We start from the raw sequence: 17,662 nt of genomic DNA, 5'->3' as shown, positions 1-17,662 counted from the left end.
TGGACAAAAAGTTACACTATAAAAATCACGATTGAGTGTTACTTTTCTGCTTCAGGGTTACATCTTTGTTCCTACTGATTCAAGTGTGCTGTGGATTGGGCTTGAAAGTCTGTCTAACAATTATATATACTCGTCTGGATATAGCCGTGATTGTAGGCGGATTGGTTCTACTGCCTATATCAGTACTACTCCTATGGTCGGAACTAAATTAATGTGTGTTCGGGGGAGAATACATATATACTTAAATATAGCAGCCTTAGTGTAGTCTCTTCTCGTTTGACTGGAAAGTGAAGACTATACCAACCCTTCTGGAGGAAAGATATAAGGCAACAACGAGAAAATAGAAGATGGGGGAAACTTAAAGACAACCTTGAAATCGACATTAGACAAGGCCGGCCAACGGCCTAAGCTGAACATAGGTACATACATCACCACAAGAGGAGACAAAAGGGAAAGCGAGCCAGCCCACAATCCCATTATCAACCAACTAACCATAACAATCCCAATACTGATCCATTCGTTCACTTATCATATGTAGGCACCCCAAACAGGTATCCCACCCCCATCAAACCAAACCCATCTACACATCCACCACCCCACCCAACCCCACCCTCAAATCCACAATATCCATCCTCCACCCCCTCCAATTATCCAACCCACGCTTCACCTCCCTAATGCGCTCGACGCGCTTGCGGGCCTCCTCCTCCTGCGCCGCACGGAACGCATCCTCATCGAAAGCGAAGTCATCGCCATCATCACTCAACAGCCCCAAGCTCTGCTTGCGGGGCCGCTGGCGATTCGACGAGGGCCGCCTTGCCGCCGCGCCCGTAAACGCGCTAATACCGCTATTAATAACGTCGGTGAAGGAGGAGCTGCCGCCGCGCTGCCCGCCGGAGCGCGGCCCAGCGCCGCCGCCATCAAGCGGGGAATGCGCGCCAGAGAGGTCGACGTCGTCGAAGCCGGCACCACTGCCGCCGTGCTCGTGCTCGTCGAGCCCGGGCTGCAGCTGCGTGCGCCGCTCGCGCCAGATCCCCCGCCGCAGATCCGTCGCCTCTTCCTCGAGGAACTGGATGCGCGCGCGCAACCGCGAGCGCTCCTCGTCTTCCAGCTCGTCGAGCCCTGGCTCTTCGCTCTTGAGCTTCGTGTTTTCGTTCGTGAGGGCCTCGACTCGCGAGCGCAGCTCCTTGGCTTCGCGCTCTGTCTTCTCGGCTTCGCGCAGCTTGGCTTGGCTGCGTGCGTCGGATTCGCGGTGCAGCGTTGTGAGCGTTTCGACTTTTTTCTCGAGCGTTTCGGCGCGCTTGCTGGCGTCATCGACGGCGCGTTGGGCCGCGGCGAGTTCGGCTTCGAGCGATGCGATGCGCGTCTCGGCGGAGCTGCGGGAGTCGCCTTCTTTGGCTGCGTCTTGGCTTGCTTGCTCAAGGTTCTTCTTGAGGTCTGCGAGCTCTTGCGCCGAGTTTTCCGCTGCGTGCTCCGCCTTCGTGAGCTTGTCTTCCAGTTCGGTGATGCGGTTGTCTTGGGTGGCCTTGGTGTCGGAGGCTTGCGAAACCTGGGTGTTGAGGTTAGAGATCTCGAGCTCAAGGGACTCAATCGTGCTGGACTTGGATGCCAACTGCGCGGCTAAGTCGTCGTTTTGCGGAGAGGCGCTCGATACGCGTCTGTTTTGCTTGGTTTGGGATTGAAGCTGGGCGTTCTGGCGTTGCAAAGACGCTATTTCCGTCGTCTTTTCTGCGAGTTAGATCGTGTTCGACTAAACATAGCATTATGGTGTTGCGTACCAGCTTCGCCACTTCCCCAGACTTGCTCTCCACCTGATCAGCCTTCGCCTTGAGCTCCGCAACCTCGCTGCTCGCCTCCCTCAGCTCCTCCAACTCCTCCTCGGACTTCTTCCAGCGCACCTCCGACTCCTGTGATTCAGACTGCAGCCGCTTGTTCTCCTTCTCCAGCTCCTCAATCCGCTGAACCTGCTGCTTGTAGATGTCCTGCACTTCGTCGCCAGGGCTCATCGGCACGCCGGGCGACTTGAGCGCATCGGTAGGGGACTTCGCAGAGCTGCGCCTGAAGGACTCGGAGCGCATCTTCGACTGGAGGGTGATCGAGGGCTGGCGGTTGTGAGGCGGCCTCGCGGGTTTGGCAGACGACTCATCCTCCGCAGGCTTGTCATCTTCGGCAGGCTTTTGCTCCTCGGCAGGCTCTTGTGGCTCTTCGGCTTCCTTGTTCTCTGCTTCAGCTGGAGCTTCGGGTTCCGCTTCCGCAGCAGGTTCCGACGCCTCGGCGGCCTCAGTCTCCACCGGCTTGGCCTCTTCCGGCGTCTCCTCGAGCTTATCGGGGGTCGCAGGAGCTTCGGCTTCAACCTCGGCCTTCTCTTCCTTCTTTTTGGCGCCGCCCTTCTTGCCCTTCTGCTTCTTCAATTGCTCAAACTAGACAGCGACAGCTCGTTAGCTCGGCGGGTCCGGACAGGTGGCCGGAACATGATAGGTAAGGAATGGATTGACATACGCGCTTCTTAGCGGCGGCGAGCTTCTCGGCCTTCTCTTTGTCCTCTGCTTCAGTCATTTTCGGGTATCAAAGATGGTTGGTGGTGGAAGCAGCTGTCTGGTAAGCTCTCAAGTCAACAGGGCCCCGCGCACGTGATGATAAAGCAGCTCGGTGTGTTATCGACTTCGTCAAGCAACAACTCCAGCTCTTATAATTGTAAAAGATATGTTTCAATGGTTAAGGTAGTAGCGACTGCTCTTCAAAGCATCTAAAAGAATGACTTCTACCAGCCACCTGCCATTTATCACGTGACCCTTTCTTACCATATAAGGCAATTGGAGTAACTCAATCAATGACCACCATTTTGACAAGCCGAAGCTTCAATGGCCGGGATACTTATCTGATCGCTTATTGGAGACAATCTGGTAAGCCTAAGCCAATAAACCAAATTTATCCTAATCTAATCATCCTTTAACTTTCCAGTCAGAATCAACTCTTATGATCTCTCTACTCCGCGCTATAAACCCGATACGACGGTATAAATATCTCCGCATATAACACCCAGCCCGACCGTCTCATCAGTGCTCACGTAACAAGGGCATCAAACATCAAACCCACCAAGCAAGCCCAAGACACGCAGACCCCGATTCATCTTAATCGCCTCATCCACCTCCAGCGTACAACTATAAACCCCAAGCTCTTAACTCGAATGATAATTGATAATGAAACCCAACAACGCCCGCATGAAAGTGCACGACAATCAGAAACGACATGTCTCTGACTGAAACAAGCAGCCACAGTAACACCCCCATCCCTCCACGTTGATATAGCCAGTCCTTTATACATCTCCCGTGTAGGGATGTCTTCCTTTCACTATCACAGCCGCCGTGCAGATGAAGCAGACATACCGTCTCTCTGCACGCACACAAGAGCAAAAAACTGCACTGCACGTCTTCCAACATGGCAAACGAGTCAGCCTCCCGTGTATAGACAGACGTGCATGCACACACACACAGCGCCATAACCTCACGTAAGCCACCTTCAAGGCCCGCAATCTGGTCCTGCGTCTCATAATCTGCATGCACGCCATGGCCGCAAGCCACCCAACTGCAGCACCACCGCGCCCACTATTTGTGTCACGTTCAAACCCACGGAACCAACCGAAGCGCGCATGTACGTGTGTATCAAACGAGTGAGGTTTTTTTATTTTGCGTGTCATTCATCATCTTCTCCAACCCCCTCTCAAAACAAAACTTAGCCAGCGCTTCCGCGCACCTAGCCACTCAGCTAGCTAGCTAGTTAGGTAGCCAGCCGCCCCATCTAGCAAAAAACGGACGGGATACACAAGACACGCATTCCGTCCCGTCGCATCGCCCCACGCTTCCCCCCTGCCGAAACCTGGCGCAATCCCACGGCAAAACGTCACCCATAGACAAAACAGGCGAGACATCTTCTGTGCAATTTGCCAAAACAGGGTAGAGGAGAGACAGAGTAGAAGGGGTGAGGGGGGAGAGAGCAGGGGCAATGTTATACTCCCCGCTTTTTTTTTTTTAAAAAAAAAAAAAAAAAGGAACAAGAACAGAGAACCAGATGATTTCTAACAGACAGAAAAGCGAGAAAAACTGTGACAAAAAAGAACAAACAAAAGCAAGCAACATCTCAACCACCCAAGAGCAAAACCGAGCAGAAGAACCCGTCTTACCCAACACCCGAAGCTTGAGTAAGACAGCAGGTCGGAGTAGACAGCTATCGCCAGTTTCTCAACGTTTCTCAACGAAAGCAAAGTTTCCGCCTATTCTGGCCTCGCAATGTTTTGTAGTCTTCCAGATGTGCCTCCCATGATGTGCTACTGTTGCGGCGTCGTCTTTTGGTACGCTTTTGACTGCTGAGGCAACCGAGAATTGTGTCCATGTGGAGTCTGCAAAGGAAAAACCCGATAAAGAAAAAAAAGAGCAACCCTGATGTGCTCATACAAGAACCTGTTGCGACGCGCCTTTATGCTCCGTGAACGCAAAGAAAAACCATGTCCATTAACTCAGCCGGACACCGATTATCAAAGTGTTGAACAGGGGCGTGTATAAGCCCAGAGAAGAGAATCCATCAATCATGCCATCAACATGAAGGCCGGCTTCGGAAGTCGGCCTGACGTCATTGTCGTCCCAAAGGGGGCCGAGTCGAGAAAGGTCGGGGTGAGAAGAGGAGCGGGTGGTGTGAAGTGATCTTCGCCTACGAGTGCGAGGCTTCCTTGTAATCCTTGTGCTTCCAGAATTGCAGCATCCTACTGACGCGTCGGCTCTTCTTCGCCTTGACCTCTCTCAGCGGCTTGTCAGCATGCTCCGACTGCGGTCTCTGCTCGATCGAAAGCTTGCTTCTCTCGCTGAGAGCGCCACCACCAATAAGCCTGGAAAGACTGGCGATGCTTGAGCGTTTGCGGCGAGCGTCGGCTGGCATGCTTGACATAGACGAAATAGAAGAAGTGCGGTCGCCAGGGGCCCTAGCCATCACGTACGGGAAGCTACCGTGAGGCACATTCGTCATTGTCGACCTGCTGCTTGTCAAAGAAGGCACGTCATCGACAGACGAGTTGCAATCTGGGCCAGGCTCGCCCAAGTTCATTGAGTTGAGCGTGCGAGTGTCCGTGATGGAAGAAGCGGCAGTTCCGAGTCTGGCGGTATCGAAAGAGTCCTGACCGCGGATGAAGTCGGGAGATGGGAAGACGGAAGACCCAGACGAGTCGGGCGACATTGGCGACGGATGAGAGCCTGGTACTGACAAATGCATAAGCTGTTCTGTGCCTTTGGCAGGCTCTATAGTTGTCGTAGGAGTGATCGTAGAGTCCGAAGACCTCGTCACGGTTGACGCGCGAGGCTCCTCGTAGTCCTCGACGATTTCGACCGGGCTGGACTCGCGGTGGATTGAACATGGGCTTACGTCGGATGAAACCGGTGTCGGCACCCTGGATGTGGTCGGAGAAGGTTGTGGAAGTTCCAATGCAGAGGTCCTTGCACTCGAGAATGCGTCATCGAAATTCCAGTTCATCACCGGCAGTCCTCGGGACTGCGGCTCAGCTGTCTCGACCACCTGAATTCCGGTATTCGTCTCCTCTTCATTGTCTTCGACCGTCTCTTTCTTTGCCGAGGTGGCCTCAGCAACGGATGTGCTGCTACCGTTAGTCGACACCGCCGGGGCGGTGTCTTCCTCTTCTTCCTCTTCAAAGACGTCGGCCATAGTCGGACCCGAAGCAGTTGCCATGTTCCTGAACTCAAAAGGAACGAGTTCTGGCGCGCTTTCTGTGCGACGGTGGTTGGCCATTCCTAGGCTGCTGTGCATTGCCTTCTTCGCAGGGCCTCGTCCATGGGAGCGGGGCACAGGGCCAATGCTAGGCGTGTTGAACGGTCCCATCGCAGCATCCAAGTCAATCACGGGACTCATACCCTCACGCTCCTTGGATATCATCTGTCGAGGCTTCCAGGAGGCTATGTCGGTGTCCAATTTCGGCCGGGAATGGTTCTCATCCATCGTCGGCGACACAATGGTAACAGTGTCGTCCACATCAAAGTTAGGCGAAATCTCAAAATCGGTCTCCATGTTGTCGAGAGGAACACTGATTTGAGTGGGGAGAGTAGGAGTTGAGCCCCTGCGGGGAAGCACTTCCTCCAATTTAGAGCGGTGGCTCTTGGGCTTTCGGTGAATTATGGAATTGGCCCAGGTTTTGACTTTACGCGGCTTTCCGTTCGACTTGCGTGGGCACGTCGATGAAAACTTTTCAGTCTTCCTCTGCTCATCAAAGGATGAGGACTTGACAGCAGACTCCGTCGAGGTAGCGAAAGATTGTTCAGAAGAATTCTCACCAAGCCTCGCAGCAACAATGGAATCGCTGTGCCTGTGCTCAAGCCAAAAGAAACTCCGCTTCTTGTGGTGACGCGAAGTGGCAGAATTGCCGCTGGGAGATGATTGTGCGTCAGTGAGGACTGCAGACCTTGGGCGTCTAGAACCAATCAGGTCGCCGAAACTGTGCCTTCCCGTCTCTTTCACGTCCAAGATCGCACCAGCGGTGCTGGGGCGTGCGGATTTGGTCTCCTTCTCGAAAGCGGCATTGAGATTTGGGCGGGCCATCCGTGCTCCGGAAGGGTTGGAAGCTCCACTGAGCACAGAGTTCAGACTGTTGGAAACAGAATGACCACGGACTGTGCCCTCCGTTTCCGAAGAGATCGTTGACAATGGGCGAATGAACTCCACTGTGTCCGCGAATCCAACTCTAGCCCGTGACGCTGGACGCTTGGGGGAAGAGTCTGAGTCGGTCTGATGAGAGACAATGCTCTCAGGCGAGTCGGAAGGAGGAGTCGGGTTCGAAGGGAAATGAGATGGAAGCAGAGACGCGAGCGGCTCGTCCCTCTCAATGGGTGTTGCGGGCGTCTGGTCAATGCGAGGAATATTCGCATTCGGCTGCATCATGAACGACAGATCGTGGGACGAAATGGCTCCGGACCGGCGGTGGGCGTGGCCCTTTCTGCCTGCGGGAGGTCCAAGTTGAAGCGAAGGTGGAGATCCACCGTCGCCTTTTGTCGGGCTGGAGCTCATCGGAACCATGCTGCCAACCCTCTTGTGACCACCACCGATGAACTCACTTGCTCCCCGCCTGTGACCAATGCTCTTCGACGGCGTGGTTGGCGTGGTGGACGTGGGACTGTCGGGAGGAGTCGTCTGGAAGGTAGGAGGAGCCAGACCTGGGCAGCCCGGGTTAAATGAGAAGTCGGGAAGAGCACTGGCGGACCTCCGCTTGTAGGCATTCGCGGAAGCGTTGGGAACGCGCCTCGAGGTGGGCAGCACCTGCAGCGAGACCGGGCGCCTACCTGCACCGGGGGCCATGTCGAAGGTCTGGGGAGGCGAGTCCGGCGGCTGCTGAGGGAAGACGAAGTGAGGATTGGGGACGAGTTCCACGGTTCCAACAGAGGACGGCGTCCGTCTCTGATACAGCGGTGTACCCATTGACTGGGTAACCTGGTGTCGTGGCAGGGCAATCTGTGCCATGGCGGGTTGCGATTTCAGTAGAGGTGTCGAAGGCCGAGCGGCGAGAATTGGCGTTACAGCGCGATTGCGTCGAGAAGGGCGCGGATGAGCGTGGGTTCGCGGGAGGATGCAGACGGAGGGTGATACGGCGGTGTTATGCCTGCAGCATAGCACGAGAGAAGCCTGGAAAACAACGAGAACAGCGCTGGAAGAACGGAAAGAAGCAATGCGATTAACTGGCAGGCGAGTCAGCGAGGAGAGCGGGCGGGCACGGCTTTGGAGCAGTCGTACAGAGTATTAGACACTCTGTTGACAGGACAAGGCAAAAGGAACGACTGGAAGGAACGGACGGCGACAGAGATCAGACAGCGCGCATGCAAGGAATTTGCGCAGTCGAGACCTAAGAGCCTGGAGAGGTTAGTGGGATGAAGAGGTGGTGGAGTGTGGAAGCGTGGGAAGGAAAAGGCGGAGGAGAGTGAGCGAGCGGTTCACCAGGGCGATAGCGCCAGAGCCGGGGCCGACAGCGCGCCCGAGGTTGCTGGGATGGCGGGATCAGCGCACGCTTGCACACTGCGCGCGCCGCCTCTGCTCCACGATCTCCAGCAGGCAGGCACGACCGACAGTTTTGACACACACAGTACACACTCTGACTCTCTCTCTCCCGGTCTCTACTCTCACTGCCTTGGTTCCCGCGTCTTCCTTCCACTCCTCCTCCTCCCCCATCATCATCATCACCATCACCTACACTGCCCGGACAGGCCCGGCAGCGAGATTGCAGCCAAGACGCTCGAGCCGCGCACGGCCAATCACGGCCGAGTGGGGGACTGCGGCTTGTAACAGGCTGTTCCTGCCTCCCCCGACTGGACTTGTACATCGTAGGTATACCGTTCGCGGCCATCTGGCGCCGCCGCCGACGCCGCCTCCTTCAAGCACACCCCGCGCTTGACACACCTTTCCCTAGCCCGCGCTCCAGAAGCCGTCCCCCTTCCTTCACAGCACAAAACAGTCGGTCCTTTGGGCCGCAGGGTGGCAATCTCGGGGTGATCAAGATAACCGCGTGGCATAATTGGGAATTGCCCGCCCCAGTTTTCCTCTGGCGCCGCTTGCGTGCACAATTTCACGCCTGCACTGCACATGGCCCGGGCGGGGCACGCAAATCCAGCAGAAACGGGCAGTCCACCATGCAGGGGGGCCGGAAGAAGCATGGCCGGCGACGAAGCGCCGCGATAAAATTAGCACCAGCCTGCCTGGGCGATCGTCTCCTCCAATTTGCGTGCTACCGGCCTTTCTGTCATGACGTTTCCCCCAGCCTCGCACAAATCTCTCGCGAAATGAGGCTCGAGTTGACATGGCGACCTGCGCAGCTATTTACCTATGTGCGTCCTCCGCACTCCGACGGAGCACGCGAGACAATCTCTCCATCCTCCCCACACCCGCCTTTGTTGATATCGCCGGGAAAAAGGGAGAGAAGGAGGGTGCACGGCAAAAAAGAGCACGGAACCGCCTGCGCGTCATCCCACGGCTTGGACCGTCCGACGAACTCGGCTGCTAATATCCTATATTTGTAGCAGTAACACACACTGCATCTTTGTCTTGTCCTTGAAGCGCTCTCGTAGTTAGGCCTCCCCGTGATTTCACAGCGCAATCTTACCAAGGCAGTGATGCTGGGCGAAGGATACCGAGCACCAGCCGCTTGCTGCTCGGTTGCGTGCCGAAATGTGCCTTCGCTGAGGTTTAAGGCCCCGAGGACCCTGACGATCCGGCTGCCGAAGGCACCGACGCTGCGGGATGCATGTATGGATGATGAGCAAATTTCAACAAACCCCAACACCTTGCCACCACGAACGATGTCGGGAAGGCCAGCATGGAAACACGGCTCTTCCCTCCGGACCGGCGTCCATGGTGGAACATCCCTCACCTCCGGACCGGAACCGCCGCAGCCTCACGCGCAGATGGTCCCAGAAACCATGAGTTGTCAAAAGTCCCGCTCTCATGCGGAACACGTATCCTAGGCGCTGCGCCGGCCCGCTCTCTCGCTGCGAAGGAGGGAGCGACTCAAGAGACGGTCAGCCCAGCGTTGCACATGCACGGCAGCCTCGCACTTGCGATCGAGTGCCGCAAAGGGTGCGCCTTTTGCGTTTCGACAGATACGCTGCAGTACCACCTCACACACACCCCTACTACTCCACCCGTTGGGACCGACAAAGACCCTCGCGCACCGGCTGTGGCGAGTCGTCGACCGCGCCCGCTGTCCTCACCGCTCCGCCGGTTTCCTGCAGCGCACAACAGCTAGTAAGTAGTAGCAATAGCAGCGGCAGCAAAGCGCAGCACAGCACAGCACACAACACCCCACGGCGCGCGGCACCCTTGCTCTCGTGTCGCGGTGCTGTTGTTGCGCGAAGAGCCTCGCACGAGCCGGATTTCCCTTCCGGGCTAGGACAGGTCGGCGCACAGAAGACACCACGTCGTCGCCTGGCTCGAGAGTCTTTGTTGAGAGGGTTCGAGCGGTGGAGGATTTGCCCGACGTGCGCCATTTTGAGCGGCGGTGGACGTTGAAGTCAAGAAGGCGGTGGGCATCGCCATGTTGCCGGTGACGGTAATGTGAGGTCAGAGAGGCTCGTTCAGAGGATAGCAAGAGAGGGGAGGTAGCCTGAAACGCGGCAAGGCGCGGTTCGAGCGACGAGATCCCTGCGGCGCATCTTGCAATGAGAGGCAGATAGATCGATAGTTGCTAGGGGCGGGCACTGTGGTTGCCATGGAGGAGGGGGAGGTTAAGGTAGGTGCTTTTTTTTTATTGTTCGCATATTGGGGTCTCTGGTTATATTGCGTGCAACCGTGCGAGCAGTGTCGTGCAGACGTTTCGGTGCCATTTCCACCACACGCACGTCTTGCGTGCTGCCTGTTTGTGGGGTTTGGACAATAGGGGAGAAGAGCTCCGTCCGAACGGCGCGCAGATCTATGTCTCTCCTTGCCGCAGTGTATGTATTGTGTGTAGTAAGGATTTATGCCAGAGGCTTCACAAGTGCGGAAGCACCCACACACACCCCGCGCGGGCGTGCAGGAGGAGGAGCAAGGCAAGGCAAGGCATGACTACAACACTACGATAAGAGCGCGCCGCGACTCGGGACATTGGCCCGCGATCTGAGCTGGTGTTTCCATTGCCGGTGGAGCAAATTTGCGGTATCCGGCACACACACACACTCACACACATGTGTGCACATGGACACACGCCCACACGAATGACGGCACGGCACGAAGGCGACGAGCGATGACGATGCCGCTGCCTTGGTGCCTGCCCATCGCCATGCCCACTCAACTCTATTCCAGACCACAAGATTGGGATCACCGCGGGCGACGTTGTGCCATGACGTTGAAGTGAGGGGTACGAACAAGGGCCCGTATCTGGCCGTCGGCCCCCGCCAAGGCACATCAAGGCGCTAGCGGGCGCGAGATTCAACGAGAGAGAGAGAGAGAGAACGAGAGAGATAGAGGGTGTTTCCAAAGGCGAGGCAAAGAGCGACGAAACGGCACGTAGGCGCCGGCAATCAAAATGTGAAACGCACGAAACGCTAGCTGGCCCTGTCGGGGGCACGCGGGCGCGAGCGAATCAAGCAGCGCCTGCAAACTCCACAGTCCACACGTTCGGTCGCGACCCGCGAGAAGCAAGCAGAAGAACAAGAAGCAAAGGCCAAGAGGCCAAAAAACACCGGTAAAAGAAAGTATAGACGAACCTGACCTACATAGCTATGGAGAACGGAGGACGGACGCAAAAACGCGCCTGACCGGTCGCCGGTCAACGGGGTGCGGCTCCAGATGACGCCCCTCTCCCCCGCCGCCCGCTGCTAGCTAGAGTACGTACTCCCTACTCGGGACGTACACGCAGCTCCAGGGGAAAAGAAGAGGAAGAAGCAAAAATAGGGATGAGGGGCGGGGGGGATAGGCCAGCACGCGAGCGAGGTGATGCGCAGCGCGCGCGCGCGCGCGCGCGCGTGTGTGTGTGTGTGTGTGTGTGTGTGTGTGTGAGTGTCGCAGAGCAGGCGCCACCAGACACAATGTGCAAGAGCTATATTGTGGTGATTGTCTCATCATGGGGGCGCGAGTGGCGGCGACGCCTCCCGTGGCTGTGCTTCGCGGATTAGGAAATTTCCAGGCGCTGGCCCGCGTGTCGCGTGCGGTGATTGCGCGAGGCTCGAGCGAGCGAGACGGCGACGGGGGGCACGCGCGGTTGACTCACCAGGCAGCCAGGCAGGCGCTTTTGCCTAGGTACAGAAAGGCCACCTTTGTTGCCTTTTTTTTTCTCGGCCGTTAATGCCCTGTCTGGTGCGAATCTGCGTGCGTAAAATGTCGTCGTCTGCCTTCTACGAATTACCGCAGTTGGGCGGTTGGGATTGGCGCCCTGCTTTGTCGTCCGTCTCGCGCGACTTATGCTGCGCTTGTCACGCGTTATCATGACCGTCTGAAGCCATGCATGGAGTGTTTGCCTTGTCAGGAAGACTTACCCGAGTCCATAATTACAATCTACCACCGGTATGGAACATAAAAGCGAGCGGCAAGCGTGAAGCTACTTGGGTAAAGGATAAAGAGATGCTCTGCAAGCTAGAGAGATAATAGAAGTGAAGCAATCTGCGGCCAACCGAAAGATTATGCTAAACACGTGCCTGAGCATGCCTTTTGCGACCGCAATCTGGTGCTGCTGTCTGTACGGGCATGCAAGCTTGATTGTCCTCATACCCAAATAATGAGGGAATACGATCGAACTGCCCAGGCCCCAGACTGTGACATCGTCTTACCCAGAGAGCCATTGAAGCCTTGCAACTGCCGAAACAACCGCGTAACCGATGTCTCAAAGCCAGCCTGCCAGGTCTCAACCGTATCATGATGCTGGAAAGCGGAGACAATAGTCTTCTATTGGTTGTGTTGAGTCTAAACCATCGCTCCGACCGAATCCAATAACGCCACCTCCGCGAAGCCCGAAAGTAGCAAAGCGAAGGAATCTCAACCCAGCAACACCACCGATTAATGCCATGGGAGTTTCGGCATTGCTTCCCGCCCGCGCCTTGAGCTTAATTTAACCGCTCTTAGGAGAAGCCACGTGAGGTGGGGGCTGAGCCAGCCTGCGAAGGAAGAAAGCGATGATCCGAGGCGCGTCAAATTTAATCATGGCCGGTTTGCGTCTACACTCTGCTCCGATCGTAGCCGGAGTAACTAATCATTTCGCGGTGGTGTTGACCTGTTTTTCATGCAGCTGTCGGTTTGCATTTCATCACCATTTGAATCGGTTGACGTTTGACATTTGTTGTACATGGGTTCGAGGATGTCCATAACCGCACGCCGAAAATAGGCATGACTAATTCCGTCGCGCCTTGATCCATGGCTGAATGGATGGAAGGGAGACGTGCTCCAGACCAGACTCTAGATTTCGAATTCACTGAGCCAGTGCTTGGCCACAATCTTGCCTTCCTCGAAGCTTGGCTTGATGGGATTGCGTACAATGATCGCGGCGTGGCTGAAAAATTCAGTATTTGTTAAAGGTAGTTTTGGAGGAATCAGCACTTACCTATGCCGATTCTTGTGAATCCAGACAGGATACTTCCGAAAGCCCACGTCGTCAAGAGCCTGGATCATAGCGAACTGGATAGGGGTCAATGCAAGCGTTGAGAACTCGAGGTCAGAACGCTGGAGCCTAGATTGTTCTTCTGCCCCTTGGTCTTCAGCTTGGATAAGTGGCTGCGTCTCAGAAGAATCGCTTTTCTCATGATCGAAGGAATGCTTAGAGCTTTGAGCCGCTGCGTATTCTTCACTGCCCGAGGGCAAGTATTCTTGGTTATTGTTCATTCCCTCGTAGATTTCCTCGGCCTCCAGCCGCACATCGTTCACAAGGAGAGGGATGCTATATGCGGTTGGATCAAGACCCGCTTTGCCCTCAACATATTGACGAATGCGTTTCCGGCTCCTGATTGACTGAACGCCCGAGTTGAGCAGAAATAAAACTGACGCGATTGGTATAAAGATAAACAGAAACACCATGAAAGGGAGTCTGCCCAGAGCATTATAACTGCCTCCAGCCAAGCGCCGGGAGAATGTTGGTAGAGCTTCTTTTTCATGCTTTGGTGAGACCGGGTTGGCAGGGTCCACGAGGACTGGCTCATAACCCTTGAGGTAGTTGACTTTGACGCCAGCAAGGTCATGAAACGGGTCAATGCGTGATATGGCGGTAGTGTAGTAGACGGCAGACCGGTCATTAACAATGTTGCAGTAAAGAGACCTGCGTTTGAACCTCTTCAGGCCTTTGATGAACACACTCTCAGGGTCCGCCAATATGGACAGCAGTGGACGTTCGGTGTCGCGGAAGGAATCGATAGTGAATAATTGCCTTCCAGATGTGGATAAAGTCCTGGCGCCGAGGACATTCCATAAATGGTTCCATACACCTACGAGCGGCGTACGCACGCCCAGATGCGGAGTTGCAAATGTGGTGAAATTCTGACAACTCATGAGAACACGAAACATAGTTGCAAGGTTGTATTTGTACGTACCACAGGTTCAACCTTGTCGAACCATCCTTTGTGGTATAGCAACCCAATCGCATACCTAGAGACGAGCCCGCCCAAGGAATATCCGATAATGCTCAGCTTCTTAATCGTTTGTCCGTTTCGCGCCAATCGATCAAGCTCTTCCTCAATTTCTTGGGTGATTCTTTCTCCGCCTAGTTCAATGCCATCGTAGGTAAAGCTTCCGGCGTTCCGTGCAGCGACAAGGATGTGGAGCTGGTCCTCGGAATAGGCCTCGCGAAGAGACTTGGCGAGATAGCCCATGTGCTGCGGGCTTCCCCAAAGTCTAGGTACAGAGACAAATTAGCAATGTACTCTTAGGCTGAACAGATCATAAGGCGAAAGTCAAGTACAGTTACTGGTGTACCAGTCACAACCATCCTGAGCCTACTCTTACCCGTGAACTAGCACGCATAGATGGTGGGCGGCAGTAGAGGACGAGGCAACGTCCTCCATTGCGATGTGAGAGCCGGCACCGGCTGGGGCGAGGGAGGAGAGAGAGAAGGGGAGCATTGAAAGGAGAAGAGTGCTGTGGTGCCCCCTGCGAAAGCTTTTACTCTGTAGGTGGTGAAGGTGTTTTTGTTTTATTTTAGGTTATCACCAAATATCTTGCCTTCGTCACAGGGACAGTGCACGTCAGAGGCGCGTTGAGCCGACAGGGATTGCGCGCATGCACCACGTCCCTAGGGCTGTCTGCGACGACGACAACGACGACGACGACGACGAAGTCTTAACTTCGCGCGCTGCGGGCAATAGGAGCTTGCTTTATCTCCGGAAGAAACAAGTGCTAACACCGTGTCACCGCCCCTTGTACCGGTCATTTCCTTCACCTTATCGACCCTCGACGGACCTGCCGAGCCGCAAGACACGCGATCCAGGCACGCGACACCACGAGAGGCAACGCTTGATCAGATGCGCCCGCGCCTTTCCTGTCTGACCACATCACCTCAGATGCCAAGCCCGCAGCTCAACAAACAGCCTTCCAATCTCCATACGGCCGCTCCAGACCCGGAAGCCATTCAACAGGAGTCGCCGCCGGGTTTTTCCGATTGTTGCAACCATGTTTTCGAGCAAGGGCCTCTTCAAGCACATCGTGTGTCCCGAGGGCGCGGCTTGCAAGGTGCCCAACTGTATCTTCAGTCATGAGTTTTTCGGGTCAACTTCACAGAATACGCCTGAAGCCGCCTCATCGTCGGCCGGTCCAGCTGTGCCTGCCGCTAGTAGAGGCAATGAACTGAAAAGACAGAAGCTTGCCGAGGGGGGCAAGGCAGCGACTGATGGTACTGTTCCGGCGACCGAGACAATGGCGTTTGTAGGCAGCCTCGTGTCCAAGCCGACAGACAAGAAAGGAGAGGTCAAGCATGAGCCTTCCAAGCCTTCGAACACCTCAGCCAAGGTTCTTAAGATGGCACAGCGGCCGGTGTCTCCGCCATCAAAAACAAGTTTGCCAAAAAACAAAGCCGCTGGTGCTACTGTGAACAAAGCCACACCAGCAGCCAAGCCGAATGCGCCTGAGAACAAAGTATCATTGAATCCTCGCCTTATACCTACCGCCCCTGCTCCATGGGGCGTGCGTACAAAGCTATTGGAAACGCTTCACGAACATATGTCACGGCTCAACAAACAGGTCCTTGACAGCAAAGACAGCAAGCTACACCTGAATGACAACGAGTTGGTCATTGCCGCGCTAGACGAAGAAGAAAAGCTGGCTAAAACACATGGCTCGGTCTACACAAACATGATAAAGCATAGAATTGTAGCATACAAGAAGATGAAGGTGGATGATTGGAAAGCCCACGTAACATCACTCCAAGCAGCACAATCTGGCATGCCACCGCCACCAAAAGAGGCGCCTCCGCCCCCGCCACTCGATACTGGGCTCACCCCGAAACAAGAAATGATGCTACTATCCCATCTCATAACCCCTCAAAAAGGCCTGGAGAAGTTCGGCTACGTCACGAGCGTACCAAGCGAAGCAGAAATCGAGCAGGCCAAGGCAGGCAATGCCGCCAGTGATGGCTGGGAGAAATGCGATCGCTGCAGCACCCGTTTCCAGGTCTTCCCTGATCGACGTGAAGATGGCGCTCTTACCAGTGGCAAGCAGTGTGCGTATCACTGGGGCAAACTTCTACGGCCAGCATACAAAAAGACTGAAGCAATTACCGGCCGGGCTGAGCCAACATATACATGTTGTCATGAATTAGGTGGAAGCCCAGGTTGTACTGTAAAGGACACGCATGTGTTCAAGATCAGCGAAGCAAAGAGGTTGGCCATGGTGCTGCCGTTCATCTCGACTCCTCCAAACCCCAAAGCCAGGAAAGATCAGGCAGTCAGCTTTGACTGTGAGATGGGATACACTGTATACGGGTTTGAGCTTATTCGCTTGACTGCAACCTCTTGGCCAGATGGGGCGCCGCTCATTGACGTCCTTGTCAGGCCACTTGGAGCCGTTTTGGATCTCAACACTCGTTTCTCTGGTGTATCACCCGAGCTCTTCTTTAACGCTTTGGATTATGACGCGAAGGATTCCTTGTCATCAAGTCATGCAGGAGCAGGTGATGCAGAGAAGCCCACGCTCCGGATCGTTAGCAGCCCTGTCAGAGCACGAGACTTGCTTTTGTCACACATATCTCCGGAAACACCGTTGATAGGACATGGAATAGAGAACGATCTCAACACGGTGCGCCTTGTACACCCCGCCATTGTTGATACGACGGCGCTGTATCCACACCCAAGAGGCCTTCCTTTCCGTTTAAGTCTTAGGCACCTGACCAAACAGATGCTTTCCAGGGAGATCCAAACGGCAGGTGCGGCGGGACATGACAGTTTGGAGGATGCGCGAGCAACAGGAGATCTAGTACGGGTCAAAGTGGGCAAGGAGTGGAGGAAGCTCAAGCATGATGGCTGGACCGTCATTGAAGAAGGCTTCTGTCCGCCCGTGCCTCCGGGATCAGGAGGGGTGCCGAAGCCAGCTGACCTACCGACTCTTGGTTCGGCGGTGTTGGGCAAGACTTTGAAGAAAAGAAAAAGGACACAGACTGAAGGAGCGGATGATGAGGCTGAGGACAGTCCGGGGCGTTGATGCCACGGCATAACGGATTGGAAGGAATAATGACCGAGTTCAGGTTATCGGGTTGCACCAGCGATGACGGAATATTGTTTTATTTTGGCGTGGGCACCTAGGGAAGCGAGCACTGGCGTTGGAGGAGCAATGTTACGAAAAGCAACGGGAGGTTCCAGAACATGCAAAAGCCTGTTTTTGTACAGATCAGCGCTCAGCTCCCGCGCGGACGGTGAGGGAGTGGCGCAATTGGGAGGATGCCCAGAAGCGCCGCCTACCCCAGATTCTGAGGACCCTGGGGCAGATCTCGATGCGCGTCAGGGCGTGCGTAGGTCTAACGTCACCCCGCGTGCTCGAAAACAAGCATTGAGGGCGATGCTTGGGCGAGGGAGCCAATACCAGGCGAGCCTGTAAGCAAGGCAGGCAGACATGTCGTTACCTCGCCAAGCAAAGAGCGTTCCACGGCGCAGCTGTCCCGCGGTCATCGCGACTTCCCCGCCCTTGCCTGTGACGTAGGGGACTCTTTGTCCGCCATCCATATCACCTCCCCGCCCTCCACTGCTTC

At 55.4% G+C, this 17,662-nt stretch overlaps 5 protein-coding genes across 5 annotated transcripts; 1 reads left to right on the top strand and 4 right to left on the bottom strand.

Moving 5' to 3' along the window:
- Nucleotides 1–300: 300 nt before the first annotated feature.
- Nucleotides 301–2,568, bottom strand: K452DRAFT_252367 (uncharacterized protein). Its single transcript, XM_033538248.1, has 3 exons — nucleotides 2,497–2,568; nucleotides 1,776–2,417; nucleotides 301–1,720 (listed from the first exon to the last, which is right to left on the bottom strand). The coding sequence occupies exons 1-3, from the start codon at nucleotides 2,551–2,553 to the stop codon at nucleotides 581–583; spliced, it is 1,839 nt and encodes a 612-aa protein (XP_033396320.1). The 5' UTR covers nucleotides 2,554–2,568; the 3' UTR covers nucleotides 301–580.
- Nucleotides 2,569–4,701: 2,133 nt separating this feature from the next.
- On the bottom strand, nucleotides 4,702–7,506 carry K452DRAFT_229960 (uncharacterized protein; the record flags this gene model as incomplete). Its single annotated transcript, XM_033537068.1, has 1 exon — nucleotides 4,702–7,506. One exon carries the CDS (start codon nucleotides 7,504–7,506, stop codon nucleotides 4,702–4,704), a length of 2,805 nt encoding a protein of 934 aa, XP_033396319.1.
- Nucleotides 7,507–12,033: 4,527 nt separating this feature from the next.
- On the bottom strand, nucleotides 12,034–12,489 carry K452DRAFT_48909 (uncharacterized protein). The gene has a single exon (XM_033546733.1). The coding sequence runs from the start codon at nucleotides 12,360–12,362 to the stop codon at nucleotides 12,132–12,134; it is 231 nt and encodes a 76-aa protein (XP_033396318.1). The 5' UTR covers nucleotides 12,363–12,489; the 3' UTR covers nucleotides 12,034–12,131.
- A 408-nt stretch (nucleotides 12,490–12,897) lies between these two features.
- On the bottom strand, nucleotides 12,898–14,492 carry K452DRAFT_327437 (uncharacterized protein; the record flags this gene model as incomplete). The annotated part of the gene is made up of 4 exons (XM_033544918.1): nucleotides 12,898–12,991; nucleotides 13,043–13,968; nucleotides 14,022–14,322; nucleotides 14,434–14,492. 4 exons carry the CDS (start codon nucleotides 14,490–14,492, stop codon nucleotides 12,898–12,900), a joined length of 1,380 nt encoding a protein of 459 aa, XP_033396317.1.
- Nucleotides 14,493–15,803: 1,311 nt separating this feature from the next.
- K452DRAFT_288694 (uncharacterized protein) lies at nucleotides 15,804–17,476 on the top strand. Its single transcript, XM_033540710.1, has one exon. The coding sequence runs from the start codon at nucleotides 15,808–15,810 to the stop codon at nucleotides 17,116–17,118; it is 1,311 nt and encodes a 436-aa protein (XP_033396316.1). The 5' UTR covers nucleotides 15,804–15,807; the 3' UTR covers nucleotides 17,119–17,476.
- The last annotated feature ends 186 nt before the right edge of the window (nucleotides 17,477–17,662 follow it).

The sequence above is a fragment of the Aplosporella prunicola genome (assembly GCF_010093885.1).
Source record: "Aplosporella prunicola CBS 121167 unplaced genomic scaffold K452scaffold_16, whole genome shotgun sequence".
NCBI lineage: Eukaryota > Fungi > Ascomycota > Dothideomycetes > Botryosphaeriales > Aplosporellaceae > Aplosporella > Aplosporella prunicola.
This window is presented reverse-complemented; position numbering and strand designations above follow the sequence as displayed.

Bases quoted from the DNA above. Each gene is read 5' to 3' on its own strand.
- K452DRAFT_48909 (XM_033546733.1), bottom strand. From the start codon at position 12,362: ATGATACGGTTGAGACCTGGCAGGCTGGCTTTGAGACATCGGTTACGC.
- K452DRAFT_288694 (XM_033540710.1), top strand. From the start codon at position 15,808: ATGAAGGTGGATGATTGGAAAGCCCACGTAACATCACTCCAAGCAGCA.
- K452DRAFT_252367 (XM_033538248.1), bottom strand. From the start codon at position 2,553: ATGACTGAAGCAGAGGACAAAGAGAAGGCCGAGAAGCTCGCCGCCGCT. The intron at 2,418-2,496 runs GTATGTCAATCC...GTCGCTGTCTAG, and splicing joins TCGCCGCCGCTAAGAAGCGC to TTTGAGCAATTGAAGAAGCA. The intron at 1,721-1,775 runs GTACGCAACACC...CTCGCAGAAAAG, and splicing joins CTGGGGAAGTGGCGAAGCTG to ACGACGGAAATAGCGTCTTT.